The sequence below is a fragment of the Gracilinanus agilis genome, chromosome 4 (assembly GCF_016433145.1).
Source record: "Gracilinanus agilis isolate LMUSP501 chromosome 4, AgileGrace, whole genome shotgun sequence".
Lineage (NCBI taxonomy): Eukaryota > Metazoa > Chordata > Mammalia > Didelphimorphia > Didelphidae > Gracilinanus > Gracilinanus agilis.
In genome coordinates this window covers 300708485-300736038 of record NC_058133.1, presented here as the reverse complement: position 1 = coordinate 300736038, position 27554 = coordinate 300708485, and the positions used below count along the sequence as shown (strand labels likewise).

General features: G+C 34.4%; 1 protein-coding gene across 1 annotated transcript in view; it reads left to right on the top strand.

The window, feature by feature from the left end:
* The window catches only part of EYS (eyes shut homolog), a 1520124-nt gene that overhangs the window by 645016 nt on the left and 847554 nt on the right, over positions 1-27554 (top strand). Inside the window, exons 9-10 of the mRNA XM_044675358.1 lie at positions 12013-12203; positions 15924-16015. Of these exons, the coding sequence (XP_044531293.1) occupies positions 12013-12203; positions 15924-16015 (283 nt within the window). The remainder of the gene's footprint in view (positions 1-12012; positions 12204-15923; positions 16016-27554) is intronic.

The window sequence follows — 27554 nt, the reverse complement described above, 5'->3', positions numbered from 1 at the left end:
ATTCTATCTTTAGTTATAAGTGATTGAATAATGGGATGGAAAGGACCTTCAGGAGTCAGCTCTTCCCTCCCTTGGCTTTTAGGCAAGAATATACTTAAATGATCTCAAGCAGGTAAGAATGAATCCTATTTTTTAAAAGATTATTAAAGAAGTAAGTTTGACAACCTCCCTTATTAATCCATTCTACTGCTCAACAACCTTCATTGTCAGAAAATGTGTCCTCATCCCTAATCTAATTCTGCCACACTGCTGCTCCAGTCCATGTCCTTTTGTTCCCTTCTCAGTTTGGATGGAGAGCAACTTGTCATCCTCCTGTGAACGAGCCTGTCACAATCTTGAAGACCATTATTTAATCATCGCTTAGATCATTCTCTTCTCCAGTCTTTTGCAAAGGTCTCAAAGCACTTTCTCATAGATTAGTTAATGTATCCTCACAACAGCCCTGCTAACTGGAGCCATTCCATGCTTATTAAGAAGTAAGAAGAAACTTCAAAAGCCATTTCAATTCACTTTTATGATGCATGTGATTGAACATTCTGTGAAAATGGGCATGTGATGGAGAAGTCAGTACTTATCTTGCAGAAATGTCTAGTTTTCTCTTAGCTATATAAAGCAGCCCTTTATATGATCAAGTGCAGGGAAATTGTTAATTAAATAAATCCATATAATTGAAGGAGATGGTCAAGGTCTATGTGCATTTATGTATTCTTCAGAATCAGGGCATTGCACAATGTGACATTTGTCAAAGATAATATAAAAATAAACAAGAAAATTTTCTAAAAGAAAAAGTATTTTAAAATTGAGACAATGCAATAATCACATAAATATGAATACTGGCCCACTTTTATTTGTTCATCACTATATTTTACTGCACATGGTAGAGTCAACCTTTTACCTTTATATTCTCAGTGCTTAGTAGGATGCCTGATACATCATAGGTACTTAATAAATACTTAGTGACTAATTGATTGACAGGCTTTTTCATAGTTTATTACTTGTTAAGGATAAGAAGTAAAAAGATTTATTCAGCTCTTTGCTTCCATTTTTTTCATCCTTTGCTCAAAAAACTCATTGGACTCAAGTGAAAACATTTCTAAATATTAACCATAGGTTATAGTCAGACTTTATTTGCACATGTAATGTATGGACATGCTATCTTCCCCATTATAATACAAGTTCTTTGCAGGCAGGAAATTTTTTGCCTTTGTTTTAACTCCAGTACTTATTAAAGTACGTGACCCATAAATGTTTGTTGACTGACTGAAGGAAGGGAAGTCTTAAGCACTGGAAAATAATTCTGATTGTCATACAGAACAAGCAAAACAGTTTTCTTGCCATTCTGCATTTACTGTGTGAAGATGAGGGCAGAGAAAATTAGGATATAGAGTCAACTAATATGAAAATGAAAATCCCAAATGAAACCCAAAATTCACTTCTTCAAAGAATGAAATGGCCCGCACACAAAAACTCATTAAATTAAACTGCTGAAAAAAATACCTTACAAAACACAGGACAGAAGGAAGGGAAAACAGAGTCAAATAAAAGATCAAAGTGACCAATTCTGAGGGATTTATGGTAAAGATGCTACCCACATTCAGAGGAAGGACTGCAGGAGAGGAAACATATAAGAAAAACAGCTGCTTGAACGCATGGATCGAGGTGGACGTGATTGAGGGTGTGGACTCGAAACTACCACACCAATCCAACTACCAACAATTTGGAAATTGGTCTTGATCCAGGACACATGACAAAACTAGTGGAAATGCGCATCGGCCATGGGTGGGGGGAGTGCGGGGGCGGGGGGTGAAGGGGATAGGAGGATCATGAATCAGGTAACCATGTTAAAAATGTATATTAATAAATGTTAAAAAAAAAAAAAGATCAAAGTGACAAAAGACACAGAAGTAAAATATTTTTCCCTTGTATTTCCGCTAACATGAAATGATTCCTATTCATCTGATTATTTAGAAATGCTTGATAAATGTCATGCAAGTATTTTTTTTCTTTAATACAGGAAAAAGGCTGGCTATTAATCAAATACTTGCCAAAATTCAAAAGTTTCCTCACAGGTTGGCCTTATGTAGAAGAATCTTTTAATCACAGAAATTCATGAAATCCATCTTTCCTAAATATTACAAGGGATGTGTGATCTGTGAAGAGTTCAAAATCCAAACATAATAAAGTAATAAGTACTTGAAATATTAAATCACAAACATTATAGGGAATAAATGAATAACTTCCCTGAAGTAAGAACTCAAAACTCTCTCAGTCTAGTTCTCCACAAGACTCCTCCTTGTAGACAGTAAACTCTTGAGAACAGGAACATTATCTTATCTAAACTTTGTCCATTCTCCAATACTTTGCACTACATTGAACACATTGTAGGCACTTAATAAATGCTTATTGTTATCACCAAGACCCTGAGTTATAAATTCCAGTACTGATCAGCTGCTATATGACACCAAAACTGTGACACCAATTATCATTCATTTAGAGAATGTTAATGTTTCTGTAGATGATCTCCATATAAAGTAATGATTGGTTACATCTTATCTAAATTAATAGACACTGAATCTTACTAACAAAGATATAGAGCTAAAATGAATCTCAGAAGCTATCTAGTCCAATTACCTCCTTTTGGTGTTGAAATAAGCATCTTGCCCAAGGTCACACATGTCATAAGGATCACAACTGTGATTTGAATCCAGGCTATTTTATTCCAGAGATAACTTTCTACTCTACCACACTGCATCTCATTAGTCTTCTATTTTTGGTTTATAACATGTGCTAATATTCTTAGTTAATAGGCCCAAAGTAAGGAACGTAAAATTGTTTCCACTAATATGTATCAGAGTAGGGTTCTTAATGCTCTACTGTCCATTTGAAGAAACTTATAACAAGCTATAGTTGTCATCTGTAGAAGGCTGAACCATGGAAGTTGGAGGACTCCCCTCTTATTTGAAAATTTGAAAATGGTAAGGGAGTAAAGTTAGAGTAAGGGTAAAGAAAGCCCTCCTTACAACTTTTTAAAATATCAGCAATATTAGAAACTCTCCTCCATTACATCCCCCTTTTATGAAGTAACATAGGATGAGGAAAGAGAAATGATTAAAGAGATGCTTGCAGTATTATAGGATATGGATGGCCCCTAATATTCAGTAAAAAATAAATTTTTACTTCTTAAAATTATTTTTATTAATATAATTTATCCACAAACATCTCAGGCACTCCCTACCTTCCCTTTATCATAGAAGACATCATCCAGTAGAAAATATGTTCATACAAATTAAGTCTTTCATGTTTCTACCTTTTAGTCCACTCTCTGGAAGTAGCATTCATTTTTTTCTTCTAATATTAATTCTGTAGTTGTATATGATGTTGTCTGGGTTCTAATCATTTCACTATTCATTATCCCATGTAATTCCAAGGTTTTTTTAATTAGCCTGCTCAGCATTTCTTATGACACTGTAGTATTCCACCATAACATTTACCACAATTTGTTTAGCCATTCTCCAATTTATAGGCATTCCCTCAGTTTCCAATTCTTTGCCAGCACAAAAAGAGCTGCCATAAATATCTTGGCACATATTAATTATTTTCCTTTCCCCCTGATCTCATTGGGAAACAAATCCAGCAATAGATTGCTATAGTAAGGGTATACACAGATTAATTCTAGGTATAATTTCAAACTGTTCTTTAAAATGGCTGGATCAGTTCATGGCTACACTAACAATGTATTAGTGTCCCCACTTCTCGACATCCCCTCCAACATTTGTTATTTTAACTAATTTGATGCATATGAGATATCTCAGAATTGCTTTGATTAGCATTTTTCTAAACATTAATGATGTAGAGCATCTTTACTTACCTAAATATAGCTTTGATTTTTTTCATCCAAAAATTGGCTGTTCATATCTTTTGCCCATTTATCAATTGGGGAATGGCTCTTGGAATAAGAATTAACAAGTGGTTATCATGTACTTAATAAAACACTATACCAAGTGACTGGGGTAAAAAAAAGAAGCAAAAAAGAGAAGGTCGTTATCTTCAAGGAAATTACATTCAAATTGACAAAGATAACACTCAAAAAAGAATCTAAAATGTGGAGGGAGAGAAAAAAACATGAAGGAAATGATAGTAAAGTCTTGAGAGACAATAGCAGAGCTAGAAAGGAAATGAAAAATGACCTTCCTGGGTCATCCTTAAAATGGAAATCTCAGAACGAATTCATAAATGGCAGGGAATGAGAGAGTTAGAGGGATGTTTTAGGGTTAGAAAATCCCAGGTATCAAGGGAAGTTTCAGGGTAAGAGTATGACTGAGTTAAAGTGTCAAAATTTTGAGAATCAGAAGCAGAGAAGAATAATTCAGTCATAATGATAATGTATCCTTTTCTATAATGGGAGCATTAAGAGTTCAAGCAACAAGGTTCAGGTGATTTTTTTCCCCCTGGGAAAGAAGTTCTTAAAAAACCAGTAAATGAATGAATATCAATAAGATTGTACACATATTATGTATGTACACACACACACACACACACACACACACACACACACACACACAATTGTCCTATACAATTAGGAAACCCCTCCTATCAGTGCAGGGCAATACCTCTTCTGTAACTTCTAGTCTTAGAGAGCTGTCTATGGCATTAAGAAGTTATCCAGTATGTGTCTGAGATAGGACTTAAACTCCAAACTTTCTGACTACAGTCATCTCTTCATCCAATTGCCAGGATCCATCTCCTTCAATGATATTATCATTAGAGGTAGATGGGACTCTGAATTTAGAGATGAGTAGACTGGGATTTAATGGTTTACTGGAGGTCACACAACTGTTAAATTGTTAAATTTAAAGGTTAAACTATTAAATATTTGAATCATGATTTAAATCTAGTTCTTCCTGATTCCAAGTCTTTCTGCATCTCTCTGTCTTTTTCTGCATCTGTCTCTCATTCCTATAAGAAAGATAGTATATGAATTGTTATACTTATGTTGGAGATAGTGGAACTAAAGTATAGTGTGATTGTCTTGTCCAAAGTCACACCAAAACTAACTGGCAGAGCTGGGATTGGAACAATAACTTAGATTCAAAATTTGATCCCACCGTTCTTATTTTCTAATCAGGGCTTGCCTGAATTAAAAACAAAGTACCCTGATGTCTTCCATCAGTATTCGTTTGATCTATCCTAGTGCTTCTGATTCGATCTGGAATCTATTTCAATAGTATTTCACTTTAAACTAGAAAACATTTGCAAAATGTTTTTGGTGTCAGAAAAACTCAAAATAATGCATTCTAAGCCTTTCATTTTGTAGACAAACAGATCACTTCCTAGTACTATGTAAGAGATATAGTAAGAGTTTAATAAATACTATTGGAATTTAATTGAATTTGAGTGATTTGGAGTTTCATTTTTCTGGTGCTTATTCAGGACTTCATAATATGTTATAAGAATTATATGCTTTTCTAACATTGTGACACATTAATTTCCCTCAAGAGAAGTATCTTTCCTTATGATGAGTTCCCCTCATGTCTCCCACCTTCTCTTCTCCCATTTCTCTCTATCTCTCTTTACCTGATTAACAGTTTATCCTTATATAGGATTAAATAACTTTTGCATTCAGTAATCCCCATGGCAACCATCACAAGTAGCATTAAATAACTGTTCTTTTATATTTCAAAGGGTATGTAGTCCCTTTTCCTAAGTCAAGGCTTAACAAAATTTAACTTTTTAAACATAAAAAATAAGAAGTATTTCCACCACATATCACATACATACACACACACAAAATAGAATTAGCTTCTATGAACATTTCTTTTTAAAAGCCCACTCTCCCCTTTTAAGGTCTGGCAATGGCTCTCGATTTCTCAAATTCTATTTAAAATCCTGATACTGAGTTTAATGGCCTTGGCATATGCAACATTTTCTACACTAGTAGTTCTCAAAGTGTAATACAGTGACCCTTTCAGCCTCTGAAATACTTTTGGGGACTTGTGAGGTCAAAAATATTTTAATAAAATATTAAGATATTTCATTTTCTAACATAGAAAATACTGAAAGATATAACTGATATATAAAAAAGAGCTCTCGGGAGAGGCAGTCTTTAATCCATGAATAAGAATATAAAATGGGACCTGAGTTCAAAAAGTCTGAGAAATACTATCCTTACACAAACCTCTCTTTGTCTCCTATAAATTTTCCATGCAATACTGCTTCATAATCTCTAAGAAAGTTAGTCCCTCCACCAATCAGGAAAAAATAGGTACAGGTACCTACTCTCTCACACTATCATCCTCTTTTCCCTCTATTTAATCACCCTTTTTTATTCAAAATGTGGTACTTCCACTTAAGCTTTTCCAAGTATTTTCACTTTTCATAAATCATCCTAGGAACCACTTTACCATTACCTATCTTTTTTTTCCTTCCCTAATTTTTCATGGTGATGGTTCACCTCAGCCCATTCCATGAAAGAATTATGGAAGGGTGTGGACACAAGTGTAATATAGATTGGTTGATATCTAAATTTGAAGGAATCCCTATATTGATGTGTTTACAAATCACTGTGAACTTGTGACCTCAAGAAATATTGACAATGCCTATATATATATATATATATGATGATCAAGATGTTTAGACCAATCAATAAAATAATCTCTTGTCCATCAGTAATATCATAATATCACATTAGTTAGTAGGGATGATTTGCCATTGACTATCAAAGATCTATACTTTTTCAAGTGGTCTGAGATCCTTGTCTTCCATTCTTCATGAAAGATGAGATAAATATTTTATAAAAAGTACTTACTTTGCTGAGAATGTTTTGTGTGTTGTCATACACAAATTTTCAGAAATATTAGATTTGACTTAAGAAGTACATATCAAACTTTTTCAATGTGTAATTCATACTGTTTGGCAATAGTGATGCAAAGAAAAGATGAAAGGCAACATCTCATTAAAAGAACCTTTGATTCTATGGGTATTTTATAGACATTGTATTTGTCTTCAACCAAAATCCATTCATGTTTTCAATGGACTGTGAAATCTACTAACCTTTACCTTGAAGGCCACCATTCAAATAACAATTCAAATTAAACTGTTATAATTGAAAGGATAGTATTATGAAATAGTAGTATGAAAAGAAAGTATAGCAGCTACTATACATATCTGACCATAGAAAAGAAATATTTTTTTTCTGAACAAAGAAATTTCTACTTTAAAAACAAATATAGACTTCTGACCAAAATAATTGTCTGAATGGAGACAAATAGGTTATTTTTCACATTCCTTCTTTGGCAAAAACCTAAAAATAACATCAGATAATAATGATAAAGAAACTTGATAAAATACTTTATCAACCTCAGAACAAAAAATCAGTAAGAAGTGTGCAAGCAATAGAAAAAGGAACCCATCAGAAAAGCAAGCACCATAACTAGCCAGCAAAATGGAAACCTTCTAGCTCAAACAGAAATGGATCAGAGAAATCTACAGCCCACAAGAGCCAGTGTCTAGAGACAGAAACAGACAAGAGTTCCTACAAGAAAGTATCATGGTGGCAGGAAACCTATACCATGGACCCTTGAGGCTACTAGAAATGGCAGAACCCTGCCCAGGTATGGAAGATTTCTGATCTCCAACATCTCTAGCACTGTTTCCTGACCTGCCATAGAGAACTCTGACGAGGTACCATTGACTCTCCAAGGTCTGGTTTTAATATGGTCAAAAACTAAAGGGATAAATAAATGTCAATGGAAGACAAAAGGGATCATATTTACTCTTTTTCATGGTTGGAAAGTTGAGACCAAGCAATGCCAAACATCTGACCACAGAATTCAGGAGGGAAGCTGAACATGACCCTGATACAAAGACTCACTTATAGAAGCAAGGAGTGAGATGAGAGGGAACAGTAAAAAATACTAACCATTATAAAAAGGAACTCCATATAAATCTTAAACCCAAACTAGAAAAAGTGACTGATGATATTAGGCTGTAAATAGAGAATCAAAGGGAAAATGCATTTTCTATAAAGTCATTATGAGTGCATAGAATAAAGCAAGATATTTTTAAAAGGAAAATTCTGAAGGAAAAAATTCCAAGCTGAATAAAAAGCTTAGAAGTAAAAGTGGAAAAAAGTTAACAGTAATACTTGAAAATTAAAAAAAAATCAAAAGATTGAAAAATAGGGGAAAATGTAATTATTTCCTTCTCAGAAAAAAACTGTCCTAAAAACCATTCAAGGAGAAGTATTTTAAGCAGTATCAGATTCATTGAAAATCATGATTAAAAAATAAAAATGCTTGCAAACTAGTTTTTTTTTCAAAAATTAGCAAATAAATATTGCCTAAGTCTTTTAGACTTTTTTGAAAGGGAAGATAAAAAGAATGCACTAGTGAAGTAAAGAAAAGAAAAAAGGGTGGAGTTTATAATTTCTCATAACTGGAGTGTTGATAACAATAATATTCAAGCATGGAGGAAGGGATGGGGATGAGCAGGGAACAGCAGGGATTGAGGAGGAAGCAGGAGGTATTTAAATGGCAGAATAATTCCAGAAATAAATAATCACTAACAAAGCAAAACAAAACTTACTGATCATGAGGTGGAATTACTGATTGTTATGAATCAATCAATCAGTAAACATTTATTAAAGACCTACTAGGTCCCAGGCACTGTGCTAGGTCCTGATGATGAAAAAAAAAAAAAAAAAAGACATAGCCCATTTCCTCAAGGAGTTTACAATTTAATGGGGGAGAAAACATAAATATACAGGAAGAAAGCTATATACAGGATAAATAAGAAGTAACTAACAGTGGGAAGGCAATATAATGAGGTTAGGGAAGGCTTCTTGTAGCAATTATGATTTCAGTTGAGATTTAAAGGAAGCCAGGAAGGACAGTAGTCAGAAAAGAGGGAGGAGAGTGTTACATAGAAAATGCCCAGAGATGGATGTCTTGTTCATGGAACAACCAAAAGGTCAGTATCCCTAAATCAGAGTAATGTGTAAAGATTTGAAGTATGAGACTGGAAAAGTAGGGGAAGGGATAAGTTTTGAATGGTTTTGAATGCCAAGACAATTTTTAAATTTCATCCTAGAAGCGAAAAGGAGTTACTGAAGTTTATTGAACCTGGATGAGGAGGGAATTTGGGATTGGGACGAAGTGATACAAAAATCACTTTAGTGGATGAATGAAAGATGGATCAGAGTGAGAAGAGACTTGAGGCAGAATGATCTGGTAGCAGACTATTGTAATAATCTAGGCATGAGGTGTTGAAGGCATATATTAGAGTGGTAGTAGTGTCAGAGGACATGAATATCTTGGAATATTATTGTTCAATGAGACATGGTAAATGTAAAGTATTACCTGAAAGCTTGAATGAACTGATGCAAAACAAGGAGGAAGCACAACTAGGAAAACAATTACATAGTAACTACAACATCCTAATTGGAGACAAGTATAACAACAGCAGCAAAATGAAGCTGAATTTTGCATATTGTGTTGATCAGGATTGGACTCCTTTGTTTGAAAAAAAATTAACTCTTCAGGAAATGTATACATAATTTGTAGCTCAATTTCCTTTTCTCTAACTCTACTTTTAACTCTCTGAAATCTGGTTTCAGACTTTATCATTCAGTTTGAACCACTCTTTTCAAACCACTCTTTTAAAATTATTACTGATCTCTCTGTTTCCAAATCTTATGATCCTTTCTCAATTTACATTATTCCTGAACTCTCTGCAGTCTTTGGCATGATAGATCTATTCTCCTGAATACTTTCTCTACATTTTCATGACACTACTCTTTCCTGCTTCTCCTAATTGATTGATTACCCTTCAATCTTCTTTGCTGCATTTTGGGCCAGGCAATGCCCATTATCTGAGAATTTCTCCTAAAGTTTGTAGTAGACCTTCTTGTCCAGTGATCTCTTCAGTTTTTATGGATTCAGTTATCATCTTTTTGTAGAAGATTCTCAGATGTATTCTTTATACCTTTATCTTGATTTCAGGATCATATCTCTATCTCCTGATTATACATTTCCAAGTGGAAATTCCATGAATGTCTTAAATTCATTATGTTAAAAACTGAAGTCATTATCTTTTCCCAAAACTTCTTCCTAGCTTCCCTTTTACTGCCAATAATATCACTGTCCCACCAGGAATCCAAGCCCATAACTTAGGTATCATCTTTGAAGCCTCATTCTCAGTGACATATTAAATCCAGCCTATTGCCAATTCCTATTGATTCAAACACAACATATCTCAGATATGACCTTCATATATATCACTAAGGCTATTGTCTCATCATATACCAGTAATGTAATAACATGTTAGTTGTTTTCCCTTTCATGTCTCTCTCCATTCTAATAAGAGACCAAAGTTACCTTCTTAAAAAGCTAGCGTGATCCTATGGCTTCTATAATCAATGAACTCTGGAGCCTCCAGATTACCTCTAAGATAAAATATAAAAACCTCTCTAACTTTTAAAGCAATTTAATTCCTGATTCTTTTCTACCCTTCTAATTTTCTCACCCATTACTTTTCTCCACATACTTATAATTCAATGATACTGGGTCTCCTTGCTATTCCTTAAATAGAATATTCTATCTCCAGATTCATTTTCACTGGCTTCCCCCAGATCTAGAATGTTCTCCATTCTGCTCTTCATTTTTTTGGTCTCTCTGGTTTCTGTCAAATCTCAATTAAAATCTCATCTACTACAAGACTTTCCAGGTTGAACTCAATGCCAATGTGTTTTCTCTATGATTACCTCCATTTATACATTATACTATGCTATATTGTACTGTATCAAATTGAATCTCTACTATACTATTTCCCATTATAATATATCAGGTCATATCTTAATAAGTGTATTTTGTGTGTTCATGATTGTTTATGTTGTCTAGCCAATTTGAAAATTAGCTCCTTGAGAACAGTGATAGTTCTTTATCCTTTGTTGTATCTCCAGCTCTCAGCACAGTCTCTGGCACATGGTTACTGCCAAATAAATACTGCTGATTTGACTTGATTTGTAGAAGTAGAAAACTAGTGGATATGGAACATTTCATATACATTCAAACTAAGTAGATATTTTGGTTATTATTATTTATTTTTTTACCCTTTTACCTCCTTACTATAAAAGATAGCTCCACTACTAATGGAAGGGGAGAAATATATTTAGAAAATATATTTAGAAAAGAAGGTAGTACTAATAAAATGTTGAAAAAGGAATATTGATTTTTATTTGATAGTTTATCCTTAAATGTTTAATATTAGTTCCTTGTGTAGCTGAAAATAATTGTTTGAAATGTTATATTAGAAGTTTTTGTCCTTAGAAAGGATGCTGATAGGTTATATATCCTAGTTTAAAATGAACTGTTTTAAGTTGAGTATTCTCCCAAATGTATATATTTCCATGCATTGGCATTGCATTCATGTCAAACTTTAATTATACATACATAATATAAATAACATCATCCTATTACTTTTTTAAAAATATAAGTTTCACATTGGAGCATAGAACTTCCAAGAGATATCAAAATACCAGGACCATCAATCATCACTAATCTCATCAAAGACAGGTCAAAGGAAAAGTGGCACATAAATTTAACGCACTATTTTTAATGATATACTCAAAGGTAAGATAAGCCAAATAGGTTTTAGTTATAATGAAATTTAATAAAGCTTTCAAAATGGAAATATCAACAACCTTTACTCAAAAAAATACTTCAAACTGATAACCAATGACTAATTTACAATGAATCACCCTGATCAGTGCTTCTAGAGAAGAAAAAATACTTTTGCTGGTTAGAGCTATATATTTCTATGCTACGGGGAAATGAGTATGTATTTATAAATAGATGAGCATGAAAAAAATTGACACTCCCCATACGATCTCACATCAAGTTATTTTGTCACTATCGAAATAGCACTTTGAGTTAACAATATGCTAGGTAGAAAACCTAGCAATTGAGTGTTCAAATATGAATAAAATTAAATTTCCTATTCTGTCTACCTCTACAGATTTCAGCTACGTGCAGTACTTTGGGGACTCCTATCTAAAATATGAGGGAGTGCTTCTCCCACTACAAAATAACTTCTCTGTGGAATTTCAGACCTTTAACTCTCATGGACTTCTTCTTTTCATCAAACATGACACAATCTCAATGAAAAAATTTTTTATTCGATTATTTATTGAAGGTGGTACTTTAAAGGTAAGAGATTTTTTAATTTATCTAAATGAAGAAAAATGAACACTTAGTAAAACATTCTGATACCTTCTTAGCATTTTTCTCTATTTTTATTCCATATAAAATTTAAACTTTGCCTTGCTTTCAGTGCTCCCCACCAGTATTTCTGTCTTTCTGGGGATTTATTGCTAATATCTTCTGTTTTCCAGTTAAATGCAATATATATTATTCCTCTCTCATATATTTCTTGTATCCCTTTCTAATCACATATTCATTATTTATGATCCCATATCTTATTGAATATTCAAAAAGCCATTCATACTCCTCTCTACTTATCCTTTCTTTAAGGAAGCCACTATGATTCATCTTTTGCAATGATGAAACATAGCCTGATGATTGGCACTTGTGTGTATCATAGTAACACCAGTCTTCTTCTGGCATTGCTCAGTCAATATCAGACGCTGGTGTTTTTAACAATAGAGGATCACAAATTTAGAGGTGGAAGGAACCTCATAGGTTAAGTAATACAAATATTTTATTTTACAGATAAGAAACTTGAGATATAAATAGATTATGTGACATCGCACTAACTTAGGTAGTAAGTAACAAGGATTTGAAGTCATGTCTCCAGAGTCCAAAGCTATCATTCTTTCTACTTTTATAATTAAGACAATATGCATAACATGTATTTCTATAGTACTTGTGTATCTAAGAATTTATATATTCTAAGATTGCTCTCAGGTTCCTTAAATATCTACACCAAACCACCTCACACCTAGAAGAGTGGCCAATATGGTAGCAAAGGAAAATGATAAATATTGGAGGGAATGTGGCAAAATTGAGACACTAATACATTGCTGGTGGAGCTGTCAATTGGTTCAACCATTGTGAAGGGCAATTTGGAATTATGCTCAAAGGACTTTAAAAGACTGCCTGCCCTTTGATCCAGCCATACCACTACTGGGTTTGTACCCCAAAGAGATAATAAGGAAAAATACTTGTACAAAAATATTTATAGCTGCACTCTTTGTGGTGGCAAAAAAAAAAAGGAAAATGAGGGGATGTCCATCAATTGGGGAATGGTTGAACAATTTGTAATACCTGATGGTGATGGAATACTATTGTGCTGAAAGGAATGATAAACTGGAGGAATTCCATGTGAACTGGAAAAATCTTCAGTAATTGATGTAGAGCAAAATGAACAGAACCAGGAGAACATCGTACACAGAAACTGAAACATTGTGGCACAATAAAATGTAATGGACTTCTCTACTATTAGCAGTGCAATGATCCAAGACAACACCAAGGGGCTTGTGAGAAAGAACAACATCCACATCCAAAGAAAGAACTATGGGAGTAGAAATACAGGAGAAAAAAATATGATCAATCATATGATTCAATGAGGATATGATGTGGTTTTGGCATTAAAAGATCACTCTATTGCAAATATGAGTAATATGGGAATAGGTTTTGAACAATGCCTGTCAGCCCTGGGAGGGAGGAGGGAATAGGGGTGGAAAAATCATGAATCATGTAACCATGCAAAACATTCTAAATAAATGAATTAAAAATATCTATATCAACTATTTTTCAGTTTCCAAAGTCCTTTTTGGGCTTTGGGCATTCTTTTTTGAGAGATATGTGGTGAAGTCTGGACTGTCATTGGAGTTTTATTAAACACTGGGTGAGAATAATTTGAGAAACAATGGATTATGATTACCAGTGATTATATGTTTGCATTCCTATTGATAGAAAATCATAGAGAAGAATGTACAACAATGGTTCAGACAAGAAAGATGTCTTATTTTAAGAATTACTAACATTTGGGTTAAGATGAGGTCTATGATCTTTCCTTGGAATTCAAAAATCCATTATCCTGAGATGAATTAAATCTATTTTTTAAAATATAATTAACAAGATAACACCTAAGGCTGCTTTCTTGATTCTCCAGGATTCTTGACAGCACCACTCATTTCTCTGATTCACTTCTACTTCTCATTTCTCTGATTCGCTCCTACTTCTTTATCTATAGAGAGGAATAATCGTGCAGTGAATAAATCTCCATTATAATATTCATACAAATACATATCTGCATATTATCTTAATATTTTAAAGTCCTAGGCTGTCCCTGCTCTTAAGGAGCTCCAAATCTAAGGGACTAAAAACTGTTATTTTTCTAATGTTAGATTTATAAGCACTTCACATACATTATCTCTTTTGATCTTTATGAGTCCTATGAAGTAGGTACCTCAGTTATGATTATTGTCATTTTGCAAACAAGAATACTAAAGCTTAGAATGATTTAATGACTTGTCAGTAGTTGCACACTAGTAAATATCAGAATTGGTTTTGAACCTACATCTCTCCTGGTCGGAATTTTATCAATAGTCAATGAAGAAGAATCTATTAAATGCCAAATATATTATGAACACTCTGCTAGATCTAAGGATTACAAAGAGATTACATCCTATTGAGAGACAACATATACACCTAAGAGTATACACATATATACATTGTTATTCAGTGGTATCTGACTCTTTGTGGCCCCATTTGGGGTTTTCTTGACAATGATTCTGAAGTGGTTTACCATTTCCTTCTCCAGCTCATTTTATAGTGAGGAAACTCTAAGTTAACAGTAAGGCAAACAGGGTTAAGTGACTTGCCCAGGGTCGCTCTCAGGTCAAATTTGAACTCATGTCTTCCTGACTCTAGGCCCTTGAACTCTTTCCTCTGTACCTCCTACCTTCCCTATACAGATATGTAGATATATTTACATTTATATCTGTATCAAAATTTTATAGGACAAAGCACCAGTAGATGAGGAATCAAGATCTCGTCTTATATATGGCAAAGGGATAAAAATAATAATGGTTAATAGGAGCTAACATTTAAATTACACCTTAAGATTTTCAAGATTCACACATTATTTCCTTTGTTTCCCCCAGGAAACCTGAAAGGAAAGTTCTAATGTTAACCTCATTTTTGAGATTGGGCAACTGAGTCCAAGAGGTGAAATGACTTGCCCAGGATTAAATAGCTAGTAGATACCAGAGGCAAGAATTAAATTCTTCCTAATTAGTTGATTCCTAATTATGATAGCTCAAACTAGAACAGTCCTAACTAGTCTAGCCCTATCTATTATACAACCAAACTGCCTAATGTATGGTATTATTGTTATATTGTATTTAGTTTATTAGTAATGCTCAATAAACATTTTAAAGAAATAAAAATATTTTATTATATTTATTATACATAATATAAATCATTATAATATAATAAATTAAGGAAATAAAAATAATGATGATACAATGTTTGAAATAAGCCATTTTAGATTCTGCATTCATGTTTGAAAGATAGTATAGTCTATAAACTGTTTTTGAAGGCATAATGTTCTAGATCCATAAATTAAGTCATTTGTTCTAAAATATGGAGTAGATGAGGTTTTTGAAACGCCATTATATAGAGATCATTTGTCATCCCAATTTAAGAAATTAAAATTAAAATTGCTCTATTTCTATTAAAATGTAAAAGTAATTTTATATATCTATAAAAATGTAAAATGTTTTATCTCCTACCTCTTTTGACCAGGAGTATAATTTAATTTTTAATCTTTTACTCTATATTTTATTTCTTTTCAGTCATGTAAATCCTATTCAAAACTACTTCAAAATCATATCTTGAATTCATGTTTTTTAATGATGGAGAAGAAATATTTCATGTAAATTGTTTATGTTTCTTTCTTAGTACCACTTCTTATGTGATGGGGACGCAGAAGGCAAAATCATTAATACAACTCTTAGAGTGGATGATGGACAAAAGTATTCAGTATTTATCAGGTAGGCTTTATTTCCCATTTATGTTCATAACTAAAAACAAATGACTATGTAATGTTAATTATCTTAGAAAATAGGAACTATAAACAGCATACAGAGACTTCTTTGTTTGATCTAATTGTAGACTGACAAATCAACATTCAACATTTCAGCATTTTGAGCTTGCTAAAGACCCACAATATAACTGTGAAGAAAGTATATTTTCCTGGGCTTGGTTTATTCCAAATGCACTCACATAAAGAATGATGAAAAATCAATGTACAAGTTCAGATTATGTTAAAGTTTAGGATAGATCTCTACAACAAACAAAGCCTCTAAATGAATAGACTGGCACATGAACGAACCCAAATCAAGAAGTCAACTTGAAAGGGAATATTGGGGTTGTCATTTGGAGTTATAAGGTTAAAATGGATGATTACCCAAACAACAGTAGCTACAAGAAGAGAGAAAAGGACAAAATGAAGAGTATGGTAAAAATAAAATGGAATATAGGTGATACCAAATTAAAACTAGGATGGTGAATAACATGAGGAAGAAGTAGAAAAGTAGAGAAGATAGAAAATAAAGTGTTAAAGTAATATTATATATCTGTAAGGAAAGTGTTTGGAAAGATACTATTAAAGGATTGTATACAATATAATTCAATAGTAAGTTTAGAGCTACATTTTGGAAATTTTTCAAGGAATGTCATTATTATTAAGTAAAGAAGAAGCAAAAGGAGGAAGAAATATAACCTAACAGGGAATCTCAATAAAATATTCCTTTTTATCAAATATTTTCAGAGAAACTTTGAGTTGGAGAAATAATAAACATTTTAATATATTCTTTCTTTTCTGTCACTGCAGAAAAATGGGGAGGGTAATTCCTTTATTATTTACTATATAAGGAGGGAGAGGAGGAAAAGGAAACAAGAAAGTATTCAGGTCTTTGTTTAAAAGTAAGTGAGCAGGTTTATTTCTTTCTGAATATCTCTTACTAATTTCAGGGATCTAAAGCAATGTATGATTGGACATAGAAAAATGAGAAGTAATGCTAATGATTGTATAAGGTGTTCATGTAAGTAAACTTCCACTGATTTCATTAAGGTTGTCTTTATATTTTTTTGCTCTGCCTTTGACAGAGGAAAGGCATATAATAATGAGCCAGAAGACATATTCAGTGGATTGGAGTTGACTTTCCATATATAAAAATTGAGAATGTTGGGCTTATGGTAGCAAATAAAGTAAAAAACTGAATTCAAACATTGTGCACCCATCATTAATGCTTTTGCTACAAAAAGTGATGTCTCTCCTGTGGAACAAGCAAGTTCTCATTACTTTTTTTTAAACCCTTAACTTCTGTGTATTGGCTCGTAGGTGGAAGAGTAGTAAGGGTGGGCAATGGGGGTCAAGTGACTTGCCCAGAGTCACAAAGCTGGGAAGTGTCTAAGGCCAGTTTGAACCTAGGACTTCCTATCTCTAGGCCTGACTCTCACTCCACTGAGCTACCCAGCTGCCCCTCATAACTTTTTTTAAAACATTTATTAATATTCATTTTTAACATGTTTACATGCTTCATGCCCCTACATTCCCCTTCACCCCCCGCTCTCCCCTCACCCATGGCCGACTCACATTTCTACTGGTTGTAACATGTGTCCTTGTTCAGGACCTATTTCCAAATTGTTGTTAGTTTCATTGGTGTGGTCGTTTCGAGTCCACATCCCCAATCATGTCTGCCTCAACCCAAGCGTTCAAGAAATTGTTTATCTTCTATGTTTCCTCTCCTGCAGTTCTTCCTCTGAATGTGGGTAGCATTCTTTACCATAAATCCATCAGAGCTGTCTTGTGTCATTGCATTGCTGCTAGTACAGAAGTCCATTACATTCGATTTTACCACAGTATATCAGTTTCTGTGTACAGTGTTCTTCTGGCTCTGCTCCTTTTGCTCTGCATCACTTCCTGGAGGTCTTTACAGTTCACATGGAATTCCTCCAGTTTATTATTCCTTTTAGCACAATAGTATTCCATCACCAGCATATACCACATTCCCCAATTGAAGGACATACCCTCCTTTTCCAGTTTTTTGCTCAGGGTCTGTCTGCGGTCTTTTAGGTCCTGAGGTCTGAGGTCTGTTTTTTTTCATGGTCAAGCCCCCTGGTGGACCCCCTTGCTTGGTCCTCTGCCAGAGGTTCCTTTACAAGTCTCAGGGTGCTGCTTCCACGGTTGTATACCCGTCTGTTCTTGTTCCCCACTCAGGGTTTCAGAGCATTAGCTCCCACCTGTATCCACCTCCACCTGTGCCTGCGCTCCGTGTCCTCACTCAGAGTCCATGTGCATTCTTTAGCTTTTTGGGGTCCTAAATCTTGCTGCTCTCAGGAACAGGCCCTGGAGCTGCCAATGACTCAATGGGTGCCCCAAACTTGCTCTATTTCTTTTTAACTGGCTTTGGCACTATAGGTGGTGTGTGTGGAGGAGGTGGTTGCTCAGCCCGCGATTTAGTGAGAGCTGTTTCACCCCTTTATAGCATGGAAATATCCTGATTCCACGTACCTTCCATGCTGCACCCTGTTGTGGAGTCCCTCCATTCTGTTTTTATGTCCCCTTGAAGAGTCCTGTATGTTTCAGTCAGGAGAGGTTAAGAGCTGCTTTTTACTCTGCCGCCATCTTAACCTGGAAACTCTTTTCATTTCCTCTCATAACTTTTTTATAGAGTGGCAAATAGAATCCCAAAATGAGTCAAAGTCATTAAACCAAGAGCTTTGCTTAAGATAAACTGAGCCTTAAATTTGGAGAACTTGGAAAACCCTGGACTTTTGAGGTAATATTTTTATCAGCATATGTGAAAATCCCTGGACAATGACTTTTATACAGTGGTATTTAATTGTAAACAATAATACTAAAAATAAACCAGCATTTGTATGAGACTCCTTTTTGAATTGTCTTAAAAATTAATGCTTGTCCTGAATCACTACTTCACAATAGTTTTTAAAGATTTATTTAAAGGTAAAGTAAAGTGGATTTTGTTTACTTATGTACAAAAACATAGTAAGTGGATGTCTTTATTTCCACATATGTCCCTCCCTGCTTATCCAGAGAATCATCTCATATAACAAAAAAAAAATGTTTAAGAAAATATTTTCAGTAAAACTAACAATCATTTCTGTCTGATGGAATATGTAATGTTTAACACTCATTACCCCCACCTCAGCAAAGGAGAGGAGATATGTCTTTTTTCTTTGTTAGGGCCCAAACCATTATGGTCATTATGATTATACATTATTTCAATTCATTATTGTTGTCCTTTCTATTTATATCTGATTCCCGGGCTCTGCTTAGTTTACTTTGCATCTATTATTTTTAGTCTTCCCATGTTTCTCTTTATTTCACCTCTTCAATATTTTTTGTGATATAATAATTTTATATTCATGTATCATAATTGATTTGGCCATTTTCTGATCTCTGATTATATGTTATTTTAAATTCTTTGTTACTACCAGCAACAAAAAATGTGTTTATAGAAATGTCGATGTATATGAGAAGTTTCTTTCTGTGTTTAATCTCTCTGATGTGTATGTTTAGAAGTGGCATCTCTGCACCAAAAGATACAAGCATTTGAAAGACTTCTTTAAAAATAAAAATGTCTCATGGTCTCCAGAGTGCTGAGGGTACTGAGATAAGGTGATATTCATTATTAGTGGTAAAAGGATTTATTAGTCATCATTGTGTGGTTTTGAGGAATACACAATTAGTATATCTGACCCCAGAATTTATAGGAGGAACTTGACAACACACTAAGATTTCTCAGTATGGCAACAACCACTGCTCTTCCCCCATAAATAATACAACAGCAGCAAATAAACTTTTTGCTTTTATTCAGGCTTTTAATTCTCTTAGGAGACTAATATGTCCCTGAGTGACATTTGGCAGGGTTTTAAAATGAGATGATACTGTTTAAGGCCATTATTAAATTAAATGTTTACTAGTATAAATAAAACATAACAAAGTCCAATGAAACTATTTTTCCCTATTATTGTTACATCATATTGACTCTGTTAAGGCTTGTGTAGGAGGCATGATGATGTATTGAAATGATCTGGCAAATCCTTCTCCTGTAAGAGCATGGACTGAATTTTACAAAGGAGAGTAGGAAATTGGAGTTGAAGCTGGCCTTACAGAATGTAGAGGAGGTTCCATTTGGGAGGGGCCAGTGAAGGAGGGAGTTTGGTGAAGATTCTGAAGATTCTGAACTGTCAGTGGCCAACTGCCAAAAACTCCTGAGAGGATATTCAAGCTCTCGGGTAGTCTTGGGGTGGATGGTTGTGGGTGGCTGGGAGGATCTGGACAGGAATTTAGCTCTTCTAAACCCAAAATTCAGAGGCAATCTGGAGATTTCAACAGCTTAACCTTTCTATTGACTTCATTGCTAACAAAGAAGATACTGAAAGAGTTGTGCTCCATAACTGCCCATAGTGCCTGGACTCCAGAGGGAGAGAGCACTTGGGGGACCCTTCCTTAATCTATTTTATACCCCTTCCTTGCAGTTATTCCCTTGTTTGTTAGATAGTGTTAAGGATAGGATATTGTGAGGAGAGGGGGAGTCAGTTTTTGGGTCCAAGCTGCAAAAGATACCAGAACTGCTCTCTTATAGTGGGGTTCATAGTTGAGAGAGAAGTTATCCCATTTCCATCCTTCTTCTAAGTCCACAAATAATCCTTACCCTGTTATCCTGAATTCCCTTATGCGTATAATAAATCTTTGTTAGTTTATTAGTGGTAGCTTGGGGCTGTTTCTTTGAGAGGAGGAAGATTGATCTTGTGGCTGAGGGGAAGACTAATACCAAACGTCCTCTTGAAGGGCAAAGCTCCTAGAACTGTAAGGGAGAAAAAGGGGTTTTACGGGTTCAACATAGTAAAGGTGGTTGCCAGAGGATTGAACTATTATAAATCCTCAATTAAGAATAATCTCAAATCAAAACTGACTTTTATGTAAATTGATTTACATGAGAGAAGAGAGAAAGACATTAAGAATCTATCTCACTGATTAGTCCAGGTATATCTTAACCCTCATACAAGGGTTAAAAGGCCTGAGGCCTGGAAGTGAATGGAGCAAACTCCACTCATAGAGTGTATAAAAGGAAGTTTCCCAATAGTTCAGGAAGATTCAGTCTTTAAACTCACCAAGTAGAACAGTCTCAGTCATGAACCAGAGAAGCTCCCTCAGGTCTCCTTCACCACACCAGTCACAGCCTCACTCCCCTTCCTCTTTGGAAGGGGTCACATATATGTCACTTCCAGTGCCTTCCCTTAGCCTGTGTGACCAATCACAATAGATGCTTTCTTTTAGAAAGGGTAGGGGGCTGTCCATTGATTCTGATTGGTTACTCACTAGCACACGTGGGTTAGGACCTCCCAGAACTGGAAGGTGCTCTCACCTTTGGTGATTAAATCTAAAGATGGGCAGTGTAGACTTAATCTAATTACCACAGAATTTAGGAGTGGGGAGGCTTGTCTCAGTATTTCTGGCACTGAGGGTTGAATCCAGCCCACTAAGGTCACAACTGAACCCCAACACTTTCCTTCAACGTCCCCACTATAGCTTTGTCATTTTAGGAACTTCTTCGAGTTTATTCCCTCATAGGTTTTCCCTGGGGTGGTGAGTGGTTAGCTGATCTGGCCCACTGAATACTATCAGGTGGGGGTCCTGTTAAACACATCCCATACCATCAATACTCACTCTCATACACTCCACTGTCTCAGTTGAGGACCTGAATAAAACAAACATAAAATAAAACAAAATAATACAAAAAAATAAAACAAAACAACAAAAGAGGTCATTTACTGAAATTTTCCTCTCCACTGCTCTTTGACATTATTCAACATTGGAAATTTTTCTCCATTGTCTCTTACTCCAATCCATTATCAGGTGAATAGGTGGGGCATTTTTCTTGCCTAGTCTAATCCCCCTTGATCCTATCCTCAGACTTCATGAATAGATTTATTACCTTTATTTCTTATGTATCTTTCCATATCTACTTGCTTTTTTTTAGGGCTATCTAGAGATACTTCTGTTTGTCTCTTCATCTTTAAAAGAAGTCATTTAATCCTTTCTGTTAGCTACCTCTTCTCCCCCTTATCACCAAATGCCTTGACAAAGTTGTCTACAGTTTCTTCATCCACTTCCTTTCCTCTGTCTCTACTAAACCTCCAAGGATTGGCTCTGGACCCCATTTTGCAACCAAAATTGTTCTCTCCAAAGCTAGCAATGATCTCTTAATTGTCAAATCTGATGTCTTTTCTCAATCCTGTTCCTTTTTTGAATATCTGGCAGTCTTTGGTACTGCTGATCATTCCTTCTTCACACTATCTCACCACTAGATTTATATAATTCTACTCTCATCTTCTCTTATTTACCCACCCTTTCTTTTAATTTCCCTTTGTCATTGTCTCCTCTTTCTCAATTCCATTCACTATAAATATCTCCATAGTTTCTTGGCTAGGTCCCCCTTTCTCCCTTTTTACTATGTTACTTGGAGTTCCCCTGAAATTAGTTATTATCTCATCTAGTCCTAATCACTCTCCTTAGCTCCCCATTACCAACTTTATATTTTGGACATATCTCAAAACTCAACACAATAAAAAGAAAACTTATTATCTTTCCCTCTAAACTATACTCCTCTTTGCAACTTCCCTATTGTTATTGAGGGCAACACCATTCTCCCAGTCCATTATTCAAGGCAGAGTACCATATAAATATGATCATCATTGACTCCTCAGTCTCACTCATACCACATCTATAATCCCTTGCCAAGTCTTCTTTCTTTTTTCACAACACCTCTCATATGTATTCTCTTCTCTCCACTCAGCCATAATTCTCATTCAGACCCTCACTTCTCACTTAAATAACTGGACTAGTCTTATAACATCTCCTTCTGCACCAAGGAAATTGTTCTAAGGTGTAGGTCTGACCTTGCTCGCTGAGTGCCAGAGCTTCCCTATTCCCTCAAATAAAAACATCTTTGTTAGTGAAGCAATGAACAATTCTACACCCTTTCTAGCTTTTCAGAATCTTTTTCTTCTGACTCTGTGGTAGAGACTATACATTCCAGTAATAATTGCCTACTAGTAGTTATTTGAATTCAACTCCATCTCTCTATCCCTTGTTTTTACACTCAATCACCTCCTCACCCCCACTTAAGAATTCAACTCTAATTTCACCTACTATAGAAGTCCTTTCCTGGTTCCATTAGAAGTGAATGACTTCTCTTTTCAGATTGCTTTCCATCTCTTCTGTTTATAGTTTATATTTAAAAGTTGTCTATATCTTATAAGTTAAGCATCTTGAGTATAAGAACTATATATACACATTACAGATATATACACAGATGGTTCCTAAATTTGTTTTTCTATTTCTATTTATTATCATTGTAGCCTTATCCCTTAGGCCAGTGTCTGACACATAATAAGTCCAAAATAATTATTGTAGATTTTTTTCATCAAAAGCTTTATACTAATATTAATCACACATTTATTGAAATAAACTTTTGTAAGAACAGTTATTCCTATATAATTAATTTCCTTATATATGGTAAAAAGACTGATTTTCCAATTACTATTCACAAAAAAAAAAAAAAAAAAAAAACAAAGAAAATGATACCATTTCCATGCTCTATCTTTCTGTATCTTTAAAATGACTTTCACAAAGGTGGTGGAGAATTAAGGGGAGAGGACTTCTATTTTTAAATGATCCCAAATAAGCACAGGATTGCCATATTCCTATTTCCTCCTGGCTAATGACACATACTTTTAAATGAAGGAAAATGCCACGAACACATTTCATTTCTAACTCTGTATGCATTCATCTCCATCATGTTCAAAGATGATATTTTCCTTGAATATGAATTAATGAAAGGGTCCTCATTCCCTCCTTCATGGTACAGTGTAAGGACAAGGGAACAACATCAATGGAGCTATGCAATCTGTCTGTTATGAATAGCTAGTTCAAAAAGAGAAAAACAAACACACTTGGTGAAAAGAGAACCTAGACTCATTATTTTTGGAGAAGAAAAAACATTAGGAGTAGTAGTACATCTATTTTTGTGTGTTTATTTTATATATATATATATATATATATATATATATATTATAATTGAAAACACGATGTTTGTTTAGTTATCTCTATAAATGTGTTGATATTGTAAAACAAGGTCCCAAAAAAACTAAAACAAAAAGTTGAATTTTCCACCTCGAGATTAATTATAATCTCCACTATTTTGTTTTGGTTTGGTTATGTGTGTGTGTACTTGTATGCAGAAATTATAACTTTTGGCAGTTTTAGCTGAATACATAAATATATTTTAAAAAATGAAAAATAGCAGGATGTGCATTTGTCAATCAGCACTTAAACCTCACAGGGATATTTAGGCATAGGGTACAGTGAGTGCTTTCACACATACACAGTGTGTATACACAGTTAAACGGTAAATACATACCCTGGAGGGTGTTACTTCACTTAAGAAAAGTCTGTTAACACCTTTATGATTATTTGATTATCACTCTTCTTTCTCTTTTAGTCATAAGCATGTTGTTGAAAAAATAGTCAATTTAAAATAAGCATTGAGATTTTTTTGCTAATCACCACGATTATGTCTGCCTTAACCACAATAGTGACCTCAGGTATTTAGGCCTAGAGTCAGAAACAATTTAAGTCTCATTTAGAAGAAATCCTAACCTTTAGGTGAGCTTTGATTGTCTTTCAGACATATGTTTTTGTCACTGTGAGGGATTCCTGGTATAGAAATTCCTTAACATTTTTCAGATTGGCAAATCATAAGAATTGCCTGTGGAAACTGAGAGGTTAAATAATTTATCTATGCTACATTCTTAACATACAAAGCAATTAAATAATAACACTCAGGGGGAAAAAACTGGATTCAATTCGTATGGCTTGGCCAGTCTAAGTGCTTTAAGAATTTCTGAATTTCAATATTTTGGTGAATTCAGATTAAGCAACTTCCATGTCCCTTTTGTTAGTTCTAGTTTCAGGAACTTAGTTCCCATAATTTTAACATTAGGATTTGTACTGTGGACAAAAATATTTTGAAAGCTGTCTTATCATATAATTTTAACTTGACACTTGGAAGATATAAAGGCAGTTTCTTTAATGAAAATTGCATTTGAATCCTACTTTGGGGCAGTTGAAAGAACTCAAGAGAGATGAGAACACTCAGTAAGAGTCCTTAAGGTCATAGTAGAGGAGCTGTCCGGTGCTGATGACTATTTTGTAAGAACATTTTGAAGGAGATAAACAAAAGGTCATGAAAGGAACTAACAAGTTAGCAGAATACTACAGATAAAGAGGAAACCTGGAATAATGCACTAATGAAAGCTGACAAACAGCCAAGTGTTTCATTTGGCAAGGGGGCTCTGAAAACTATTGCTCTCTTCTGTTTCCAGATAGCAAATGCAAAGAGATATAAAATCAAATAAAGAGATCGTGTGCTTTTGGAAGGTTGGCAAGAAAATATAGATTCAATAGAGAATCAAGTCTCCAACCAAAATGGTAATGGATGACCTTCCATATATATAAAGCACTGCAAAAGTCTCAGTGCAATTTTAAATATTAAGCACTTGTCAACAGCAAGCCAAAAACTGTCATAAGACTTTTGGAACACCTTTTATATCTAAGTAAGACTATATTAAGAAACTTACTTGAAACTACTCATTACTTTAAAACATAATTAGGAAACTTTATTGAAAATACATTGTCAGGTAGCTGGGTAGCTTAGTGGATTGAGAGCCATGCCTAGAGGCAAGAGATCCTGGGTTCAAATCTGGCCTCAGACACTTCCCAGCTGTGTGACCCTGGGCAAGTCATTTGACCCCCGTTGCCTAGCCCTTACCAATCTTCTGCCTCAGTACATAGTATTGATTCTAAGGCAGAAGATAAGGGTTTAAAAATAAATTAAATAAAATGTATTTTGAATGTATCTCTTTCAATAATAAGAAGGTACCTTCTTACAGAAGAACCAGAAATTTAAAATACCTTGAAAATCCAAACTGTGTCAGTTGACATTGTGCATTTTTTTAATCCATAAGACCAAGAAAATAAGAGCAGTCTGATGAAAAATTTTATTTCACAGTTAATAGGTATCATCAATTAGATGCTAATATATGTTATTTATATTTAATTTGTACTTACATAGATAAGGAAATGAAAATATTTATCATATACATACATATGCCCCCCCATAGACACATATATTTATCGACTGAGGATCTTAATCTTTATTAAGAAATTCCACTATAAAACAGAGAATCATTCACATAGAGAAAAAAAATCTCTGAGTAAATGAATTAGTATTTTAAGATTACACTATGGGCACAAGAGTATTATATACTCCAATACTGAAAAGGACATGTACAAGGAATGTAGTAGACAGGTAGAACCCAGGGGATCAGAACTATGTAGAGAAGACTGATTCACCCAACAAGTATACATTAAAATGCTTACTATGTCCAAGGTACTATAGTAGGTGCAAGAGGAGTTAAGAAAGATTTGTAACATAGTACAAAAGATAATACAAATTACCAAAACATAATAGAGGGTATGCCAATTATCTAATTAGTAGCAGAGAAGGAAGAACCCAAAGTTGAAAACATGCAAATTTAGGTTGGTTAGGGATGAATAATACCTAACCATTAAAGCTATCTAAGTAGAATGATCTATCTTAGAATCTTTAAGATTTCCCTTGCTTATATACTTTTACACAAAGGTTTAATGACCACTCTTTGAGGATGTTGTATTATAATGGAGATGTTACATTTTCAAGTATAGACTAAATTGACTTGGGAAGTCACTGAACTCTGATACAGAAATCATGTGATTTTGTGAATACAGGAAAGAAACAGAGTGCATACCAGAACAGAAAAAAACATACCTCCAGGACACACCAACTTGGAAATATTGAAAATTCACAAAGCCCTAGAACTACCTCTGAAAACATAATTGAGAGAAACCTGAAGCTTGAGAAACTATCCCTGCCACTTCCATGCCAACAACAAAACCCAGTTTTAACATAAAATTTAAAACAAAGAAGCAGAGTAGGAAAAATGAGCAAGTCACCACCACAACAAAAATCCTAATTAGAAAAAGCTACTATGGTGACAGGGAAGACTAAGGCAAAAACTCAGATGAAGAAAATGAATTCAATACAGCTACACTAAAAATACTTAAGAACTTTATGATTATTAGGGCATATATAGACAGAAAGCAGGGAGTAAGTTAACTATAGAATGATATTATTTTTTAAAAAGGAATAAGGGGGCAGCTGGGTAGCTCAGTGGATTGAGAGTCAGGCCTAGAGACGGGAGGTTCTAGGTTCAAATCTGGCCTCAGACACTTCCCAGCTGTGTGACCCTGGGCAAGTCACTTGACCCCCATTGCCCACCCTTACCACTCTTCCACCAAAGAACCAATGCACAGAATTTAAGGGTTTAAAAAAATCAAGGAAAGGAAAGACTCAGGTATAGAAATCTATCTTACCCAATAGAGGAAAATAAGAAGGG